General features: G+C 45.6%; 1 protein-coding gene across 1 annotated transcript in view; it reads left to right on the top strand.

Moving 5' to 3' along the window:
• Positions 1 to 971: 971 nt before the first annotated feature.
• Positions 972 to 9,430, top strand: part of B4GALNT4 (beta-1,4-N-acetyl-galactosaminyltransferase 4) — an 841,437-nt gene continuing 832,978 nt past the window's right edge. Inside the window, exon 1 of the mRNA XM_085644956.1 lies at positions 972 to 2,725. Within this exon, the coding sequence (XP_085501082.1) occupies positions 2,575 to 2,725 (151 nt within the window). The 5' untranslated portion in view covers positions 972 to 2,574. The remainder of the gene's footprint in view (positions 2,726 to 9,430) is intronic.

Genomic DNA, 9,430 nt, shown 5'->3' with positions numbered 1-9,430 from the left:
AAAGAATACATGTTTACATATGTAAATATAACTTGAAATGTAATTGTAAAAACATGAATACAGAATAAATTTTCATTTTAAACTGTAAATTAGCACACACGAAATAGATGCTTCACATTAGTTATTGGTTAAGGCACTCCGTGAATATAATGTCAAATGCATGTATATAATTGCCTTTCTCTGACGTGTAAGGGTGGAGTCTAAATTGTGCTGCTCCAGTAATATACGCATGATCGTCTATTTGCTTTTCACATTTGGACATCCCACAACTGAATACAATGAACTGGCCTTTAAGTGTTAACACTTTGCCCACATCATGTCTGCAGCAAGGTGTAATCCCTATTCCTCTTCAGTGTTGCATGCTTTGGATCTGCCATGACTAACAGAACAGTCAGCACGTTGTTTCATATATTTGATTTCTTCATTGTCTAACACTGTATACTGGCCACTGTGTGTCACACTGCATTCCTGTTGTGTCTGATTCTGTGTTTCACACATTCTCCTTTCCCTCTTCCCCACCACCCACCAGCTGTCTGAGACTGACACGTGGCTGGCACAATCATTTTTGAGCTTCTCACATTTGACTACAGTAAACATGCACCTTCTGTGATGTGGCAGGAAGGTCGTTTTCAACCAGCACCTCTTTGCAAAGCAGAATCATTGGATTCGAAGAATTAGTTGGTTGATAGATGAAAACGGTTATTTTCAAAGATAGGGGATAAACAGCGGCCTTCCAAATGATAACAGTCCCACTGTGCCTCTAGCCCGACGCACAGAGGCACAACTCTAAATCATCCATTACGGCACAGTCTTCTATCAGATTCTGACATTGAAGGTGTCTACGTGTGACATAGAATATGATCGTCTTTGTGTGGCTCCGGCTCTTTCTCATTGGCTCCCCTTCCTCCACGCCGGGCACTTGGTACACTCCGGTCCTTGTGTATCTACCGTCGGTGTGGAGATGAGCTGCGCACGCAGCCTGAGCTCAGGATCCGCCCTGGCGGCGGTGATTGGCGGTCGCCCTGTGCTCGCGGGATGATTGGTCACGGCGTTGAAGGCTCGGTAAAGATGCTCGGGAGCCGGGAGTAGATCGGTGGAGAGCAGAGCGGCTGTACCGGAGGAGGCGCGGACCTGGATCGGAACTGTGCGGCCAGGGGGCGCGTTCACGAGCCGAACAGCAGCTGGAACGCGCGGGACTAGAGGCCCATGGGCAGCAGTATCATCCTATTCGCATCACACCTGGACTCAGCCTGTGCTCCCGCCGTACTGGGGTTAGAGCCCCGTGAAGTGGCGACATACAACGCCTCACGCCCGTGGATGGACCATGAACTCCAAGAAACCCTTTAACGAACACTCCACTGTCCCCCGTGAGCCCCCAAGAGGACCCTTTTAGCTCCCAGCATCAGCCCTCTGTCACCGCAAAGCCCCCGGAACGTTCAAAAGCACCCAGTAACACTCCAACAACGCCCCCACCAACCGTTTTGAACTCTCCCTGAGGGCTCCCACTGAACTGCTGCCAACCTAAAACACTGAATGCTCCAAATCATCTCCCAAAGAACTCAATTTGCGAGCTGCCCTAAAGTACTCCATTACCCCCAAGAATGGCCCCATAGACACCCATGTCAATGCGTGACTCCCAAACCTACACATTTCCTCCAGGTTCATGTTTCTCATCTACAGCGGTGGCCCTGAGCTTCTGACCCTGGGATTATCCACCTAAAGCTACCCCCACAGTGACCTGTTTCCAGAGCATGACCTACAACACCAGAATGTCGCAAACCACGCCCGAGTGCCCTTCTGCTCGGTGGCCATGGGATTGGTGCCGCCTTTAACCCACTCTTCCACGAGTCACCTTTCTGTTGGAGCCTTGAGTGGTCAAGTTACAAGTGTGCACGTGCACCTTCTCACGTGCCCCCTTACCCCTGAGTTCCTCACTTTTCCTCTTGCCACCACCAAGTTCAGCCTTCTTTCCCCTTTGCTACCTCTCACCTCCCTATACGCCCACCACTGACACCCTTGAGGCCGCTTTCAGTCGCCATTCTCAGGAAAGATGCCTGCTGCCTTCTTGTCGCCTTTCTCACTTATGCCTTTTTCCTCTGGGTATCCGACTCTTTTCTGCAGAGTTCATGTAAACGAAGAGTCCCAAAATCCAAGATTTTAAGGACGTCGAAGGCAGTAGAGACACGTGCATCACGCTCTGAAGAAACGCATTCTTCTGTGTTAGAATTGAATCTCTGGCTTTTCCAAAAGAGCCAGATGTCCCCACTCTGACATTTGCATCGGGACTTGTGACACTGATGATGTTTGGGGCTTCTTGGATGTCTGAACTTCACCCTTTTCCCTGTGATCCAGCAACAGCTTTTTTCCACTAACAGTTTTTCTTTTTGTCCATTGCTATCCTTTGGGCCCAAGTCATGCTCCACTCATCTTGCAGTCGTTGAATTAGCTCACCATTTTCACATACATTTTGGCTCCCTCACTTGCTCCGTTAAGGCCAACTAGGTGTACTGGCTATCAACTGGTGGAGCTACGGTGTCCCCGTCCAAGTGAAGTTTTGGTTATGGTGCCTCCAAAATGTTGTGGTTTCCGGTGAAGAAGATTCGCAAGCAGTTCCGGTTGCTGTTGCTCCTGGTGCTTCTCACATTTGCTATCTGGTTTACCTACCTGCACATCAGCTTGGTGCGCCAGGGAAAGGCGCTGCGCCTGCACTTTGGCTACGGCAAAGGTAATTGTGCGACCGCTGGTATTTGATCGATCGCCAAAAATGTTAACAGGCTACATTAGTCAGCCAGGGAATTTGAGTGAATTTATGATAGGCCTTTGCACGGTCTACCAAATGTGCCTCTAATGTGAAAGGCTGGAGGGCTGAGTGACTTGGCCCTAGCTGCTTTTTAGAGACATAATTCAATTTATAAATTATCTTGGATTTCTCTAGTCTACCACACCTGTGAAAAGAAGCCTTTGTGTGCATTGAGACAGGGAAGGTCGCTGATACCCTGTTTTTGAAAGTCTGCTGTATTTGGGGGCTTCTAAATGCTGTAAAATGAAATATTGGTTGCACAACATTTGGCCTTTTTCCCCACAGGAAGATGCTGGGGGTTTCTTGTGTTTATTGATATGTGGTATAATTTGTCAATAATTTGTTTTTATTTAGTTATGCTCCTGCAGGGCCTTTTGTATGATCTGTGTTTATAAAAGTAGTGCTGCTTTTTCATAATTAAGACAACTCTTTCCTGAACTTTGCAACAAAATACTTGTTTTTTCTCTCCATACCGATCAACATACTATTTCTTTTTGCTATTGGATCAATAATGCATGTAGTTTGCGAGGTCAATAAAAAAGTTGAGGCCACATCATTGCTGCACCTGTCCATAGAGCTCAGAATGGTAGAAGTGCACTCTGTAATGTCAGTGGAAATATCTTCGTTGTTGTGGGTTTCAGTTAGCTGGGCTTTGAAGAAATGTGCGAGTTGTGTCCAAATAGATAAGTAACCTGGTGGATAGCTTTCCTACAATTGTAGGTATGGATTTATTAATACTGAGTATGGATATTAATGGTTCGGGTCATTTCAATGTGATGGTTCACATGTTGATTTGAGTAAACTAGTACGTTGGAACCAGGCATTTCAGAGAGTTGAATGGCAGAAAGGATGACCCCTGCTGCCCCATTTGCCATCAGCAACGTGACCATCCTCCTGAATCGAGGCACTCTGTTCCTCCTTGCCCTTCTTTCTGTTTCCATGTCTGTACTCCCACCTGCACTGCACCCTGCCCATTCTCCTGCACCTGCCCTTTCTCCTGCACCTGCCCTTTCCCTATCAAGTCCTCTCACCCACCACCCCCTTTCCATAGTTCCCTCCCACATTCCTCATTCCAATCCTAAGTGAAGCAAGTAACAGTGATCTCATCCCTCTAGCGTCTTTGTACTGTGGACTAATCGGGAACTACTTTCTAGAACCTTGGTGCTGATGAGAAGTATTCCCCCCCCCCCTCCCGCCAATTTACAAACTGGCAACAGCACCAATGACTTGGAATCCTGCTTGCACTCAGCTCTCACACCATGATGATTACTCCTTAATTCTCCATACCATGCCTTGTTGGATTTGTCTTAAATGGTGGTGGCAGAGTGTACAAAAGCTCACATGCCCTGTCCAGGTCCCTGCCACTACAACTTCTTTCGCCAAAGTGCAGTTAGATAGAAGGATGCACAGAATAATTTCCAGACAGCCTTGAAATAAACACTAGGGCTGTGTGTGACCACCCTTATAAGAACAATGCTTTCATGTTGATACTGAGAAATGCCTGTTCAGATAGGAGTGCGTAGCTGTTAAGAGGTCACAACATTCTGTGTTCACCCTGCCAGTTTCCTGTGCTCTTTAGTGACCGCACATCCGGAATTACAGGCAGTATGAGTAGTACACCTGTAAACTCGGCCGCCCAGTCTTTTCCCATATGTTTTGTGCGGTGGTTTATAACAGTATTTGAATATCGGAGTAGCATTTTGTGACCACATTGTTCAAAGTTCCATGAAACGCAACTTCTGAAAATATCATAATGGCCTATTTAAGTCGAGAATCTAATAACTCTGACGTGATCTCAATGGTTCGCATCATTTGACTTAAACATCTGTAAATATTGGATGCTGGAAGTCAGGGTTTGGTTAAAGTCCATGATTACATTTCTCGAGTAGAGAAAAGTGTTTTTTGTTGTTGTTTTTTTTGCAGTGGGTGGCTTCAAGCCACACCCTGAACCAAAGCCTTGTATTATATGTGTTCTGTTCTTATCAAGGGTATTAAAGATGGCAGTTTTCATTGACATTTGACGGGAGCGTTCAGATTTAAAAGCTTTGTTTCATCCAGAGCTCAACAAAACCTATTTCATGTTTAAGCTTTAAGCCTCTATCTGACTTACTTTAGGTAAACAGCATTTGGTTGATTAGTTCTAGTTTGCTTGGTATATATACCCTCTTGTTGAATTGAGAACTCTAAAGGACCCGTAGACCCACTGGCCCCGGTGCAGCTAGTAATATCATTTGGTAATATAATGCAATGTAGTATGTCTCTCAAAGTAACTTTGCTGGCAAAGGGCCACTCTTTTTACAATTCTTCTGAGGTTGATTCAAAATACTATCAAGTCTTTATAGGGACTGAAGTGGTTTGGTTATAATTTGTGTAACTGATCTTCGTACCCACTTTGGTAGATTTGCAGTCCTTTTTGTTTTTATTTGTTGTTGACTCTATAGGTAAGCAGTAGAAGCGTTTTGTTTAGAAAATAGTCCACAGCAGTTTTGTTAAAAGTATTGAACGCTGTGGGATGTTGCGTAGAATAATGATAAATGAGAGGTGGCTACAGTGTGAATGCTGCAAAGAGGGGATAAACTACCTTCTCCCTAAGGCTAACTTTATGTGGAGTCATGAGCATGGAAGCCCTATTAAAGGAGCTCATGCAGATTGTGGGGTTCATTTAGACCCAGGTGGATGGTCTGCCAGGGGGAAGAGGTCGTAGCCTCTGACAGCCCCGTTTCACCCATCGGTGGACAGTTTGCAGTGCTGACTGGGATCTCTGCCATGAAGGGACCTGCCATCATGGTGGCTTCCTTCACAGCAATGCAGGTTTGTTGAGCGTGTGCCACTTTTTACATTGTCTGCACTGTAAACTTTTTGGTTAAGAGAAAACAAAGTCCTGCATTGGGGAGTTTTCTCTGTGTGCATCAGTTAGTTTCCTATCTGTGCGCCTGGATCATTCTGTATTTTACCTCCTCACAAAGCGTGGTAGACGAGGACCGGGAAATTTAGTGATGGTTGCTTCAAGCTCAATAGGGCGGGAAGACCACCAAACACTCTGACCCAGGGGATCTGTGGGAGATGGTCCACTGGTCAGGGGTTACCATCCGGAGAGCCAGCTGAGTCTCCACTGATGAAACCCAGTGGTTCCCCTACATTAAACAGGATGGTATAACTGCAGATTTCACAGTGGTAGGGCCGACTGTTTACGGTGTACTTCCTGCTCTGTCAAACTCTAAATGCTGTGTTATAATCCAGACGAGAGAGGAGAACTAAACTAACATATAAACTCTAAATGCTGTCACCAGCGTAGCGAGGAAAGGGTGAGGCAATTGAATACTAGTCAATCTTATTATCTCTTAAGAAGGGGAGTCGAGTACACTGGGGATAGTTGGTGAGGAAGAGCCTTCAGCAATATGTTTTTCTTGAGCAGGGAGGAACAAGACCTCTGATCATTTGAAACATTTTAATTGGGGCTTGATTTGCGAGAGCAAGGGTTAATTATGCAATTTCTTTTGAAAGAAAGGTGGTCCAATGGGGCACACATTGAGTTTTTGCATTCTTAAATATAGAAATTAACTTTGCATAAGTTGTAAGCGGGAAGGAAGCTAGATGAGCGACAGGGGTGGGTAGCCGAGTGCAAGCGGTGGAGCCACGAGAAGTGGAGCAGGCTGGTTCTATGGCAGAGAATGTATTTTATGAGGAGCATGCAAAGCTGGGAGGTGGGATGAGTAGGAAGTTGAGGTGCGGGTAACAGGGCTTTAAAAGCCCTGGTGTTCTTTGCTCAGATCTAAACTCATGTCTGCAGGAAACCGAAGTTTTAAGAGAGTGAATGAAGATCTGGTTATACTTTACTAATAAGAGCTTGTGATCAGAACCTCATGCACTGAAGCTTCTTTTTATCTCTCATCTACCACTGCGCTTGAGACTCATTTACAGATAGTTCTGTGGTTGTAGTAAAGAGAGAAGTCTTGTGAGATCAGACCAAACCAGTGTGAGTGTGTGGAAATGCTTTTTAGTTTCCGTTTGCACAGTTTCCCTAAATTCTCAAACCCAAAGGCAGGTTCACTTTGAACAGCGCTTTCTCGTTGAAGACTCACACTTCTCAAAGATCGTCCAGAAATCGCAGCTGATTTTATTTTTAACCCATTTAGAAGTAAGACGTAATGCACAACTTGAAAAATTAACAAGCTTCAAGGCCTTAAAGCAAACTATCTTATACCATAGTGACAAAGTAAGTTAAATTAAAACATACTCTTGTATTTTATGAAATCATTATTCCTCCTTCTCCCTCCATGAACATTTTATGGCATCATCATTTCTTGTGACACACCCCTTTCCTTCTCCACTTGTTCTTCTGTTCTCACTTTCTAGTACAACCCTCTTTCCTCATCATGTCTGTAATCTCACTCCTCAGCTCTCCCAGTAGGGTTGCTCTATCAGTAATGGGGCAGAACCAAAACCTCCCTGTGACTTAAATAGGGCAGTAACAACATTTCTGATCTGGGCTGATGTACGATTAAGAGGAAAGTGTGTGTACTTCTTGGCAGGTCTGGGATACAAGTAATAGAATTGTATTATTGTCTCATTATGGTTCTGTACCATGAGTGAGACAATATCGGCACTTCTCAGCAGGGCTGCTGTACCTTTAAAGGCACTGTACCAGCACTTTCAGCCATATTCATACACCATTGACTGAATGGTTCCAACACTTCCCATATGGGCATCTATCTGTATCTAATGATAGTGTCCCAGAACCTGAAGATAGAGTCCCGTAGCTGTCTCAGTTTTAATGTACAGGTAGAGACTCTTCTACTAGGACCTGGTGTACCTTCAGTGGACAGTACTGGGATACCTCTACTATTTAACTTCTTTAATAAAGGTATTTCTCCTACATTGCTAATAGAATGTACTAGCATCTTGCCAAACCTGTAACATAGTAGCACTTTCAGCAGGGGTGCTCTCCAGTTATTAGGGCAGTACCAGCATTTCTCAGCAGAGCTGCTATACCCAACAGGGCATGAACAGCACTTAGGATCCCTGCTATATTATCTTCGGGAGAGTACCAGACTTCTCTAGAGGCATGCAGCGCAAGAGATAGTGGGGTACTTCCCATCCTGGCTGCTACAGTTCAATGCGTGGGTGCAGACATGTCTTTGGGGGCCGCTGAACCTTTATTGGTCGGTACTTGCATGTCTCAGAAGGGATGCTATACTTTTAGGGTGACAGTAAAATCACAGACCTAGGGCAGGAGCACTCCACTTCTAAGGAACTCTATCAGCAGGTTGCAGCATACCTGCTAACCTCCATGACCCGTCTTGTTTCTGCACGGCTGTCATTCCTAAACTGGACAGTCTTGGCAGGGCCATTGTACTGCTAATGGGACAGTACAGACAGATCTTAGCAGGATGTTTTGTGCAGGTGAGTGTGTCTGGCTCCCACTTTAGGCACTTGACCATTACAAATACTCGGTTGATGGACATTTAACCTGTTGCAATTCCCTGCGTGTAGGCAGAAGACCACACTGTGTGTACTATAACGATATCGCATGCATTATTTCGCAGGGCAATAATAACTAGGCCTGGGCTAAAATTCCGTTCCGCTCGCGGAAATTGCGATAATTTGACATTTTTGCGTTCCGCGGAGAGCACGAAAATGTCAAAATTTCCGCAATCCGCATTTGACCGGAAATTTTTTGCTTGCTCGCGCTGTAAAATAATACATTCTCGCGTGCGCGCGATCGCCTTACCTGAATCCCCGCGTTCGCCGACAAGTTTTCCCGATCCGGTCGCGTTCTCCACGAGATGTTGGATTGTTGGTAGCCATTTGCGCTGTCTCGCGACAGTTCGCGCCCGCAGTAACGTCATTCGTCGCGCGATCACGTCTTTATTCTCGCGATCATGCACCGCGAGACAAGTGAAAACAAGATAGCCGCGCCCGCGAGCAACCTCATGGGTAAGTTGGCGAGCCGCGACCACGCAGAAAATACCGCGAACGGGCGGGAAAAAAACTTCCGCATCTTCGCGATATTTCCGCGTGTTTGCGGAGATTTTTAACATTTTCGCGATAATTTGCAAAAGTGAATTTCGCAAATTCCGCCTACCCCTAATAATAACACATTCAATAACCTCGCCCTGAGCACTACATCGTGAGTTAAGCAGATGTGGAAGAAAGACTAATAATAACAAGCATTGAAAATGCAATAGGTCTCGCCTTTGATTAAGTTAAAGGCATTTGCTTTGCTAATGGTATTGTATAGCAAAGCAAATGGCTTTAACTTAATGAAAGACGAGACCTAATGTCAGTCGGTGTCTGTCAGTCGGTGTCTGTCAGTCGGTGTCTGTCAGTCGGTGTCTGTCAGTCAGTCAGTGAGTGTCAGTGAGTGTCAGTGAGTGTCAGTGAGTGTCAGTGAGTGTCAGTGAGTGTCAGTGAGTGTCAGTGAGTGTCAGTCAGTGAGTGAGTGTCAGTCAATCAGTGAGTGAGTGTCAGTGAGTGTCAGTGAGTGAGTGTCAGTGAGTGAGTGTCAGTGAGTGAGTGTCAGTGAGTGAGTGTCAGTGAGTGAGTGTCAGTGAGTGTCAGTCAGTCAGTCAGTGAGTGTCAGTCAGTCAGTGAGTGTCAGTCAATCAGTGAGTGTCAGTCAGTCAGTGA

Source organism: Triturus cristatus, chromosome 3_1 (genome assembly GCF_964204655.1).
Source record: "Triturus cristatus chromosome 3_1, aTriCri1.1, whole genome shotgun sequence".
Classification (NCBI taxonomy): domain Eukaryota; kingdom Metazoa; phylum Chordata; class Amphibia; order Caudata; family Salamandridae; genus Triturus; species Triturus cristatus.
This window is presented reverse-complemented; position numbering and strand designations above follow the sequence as displayed.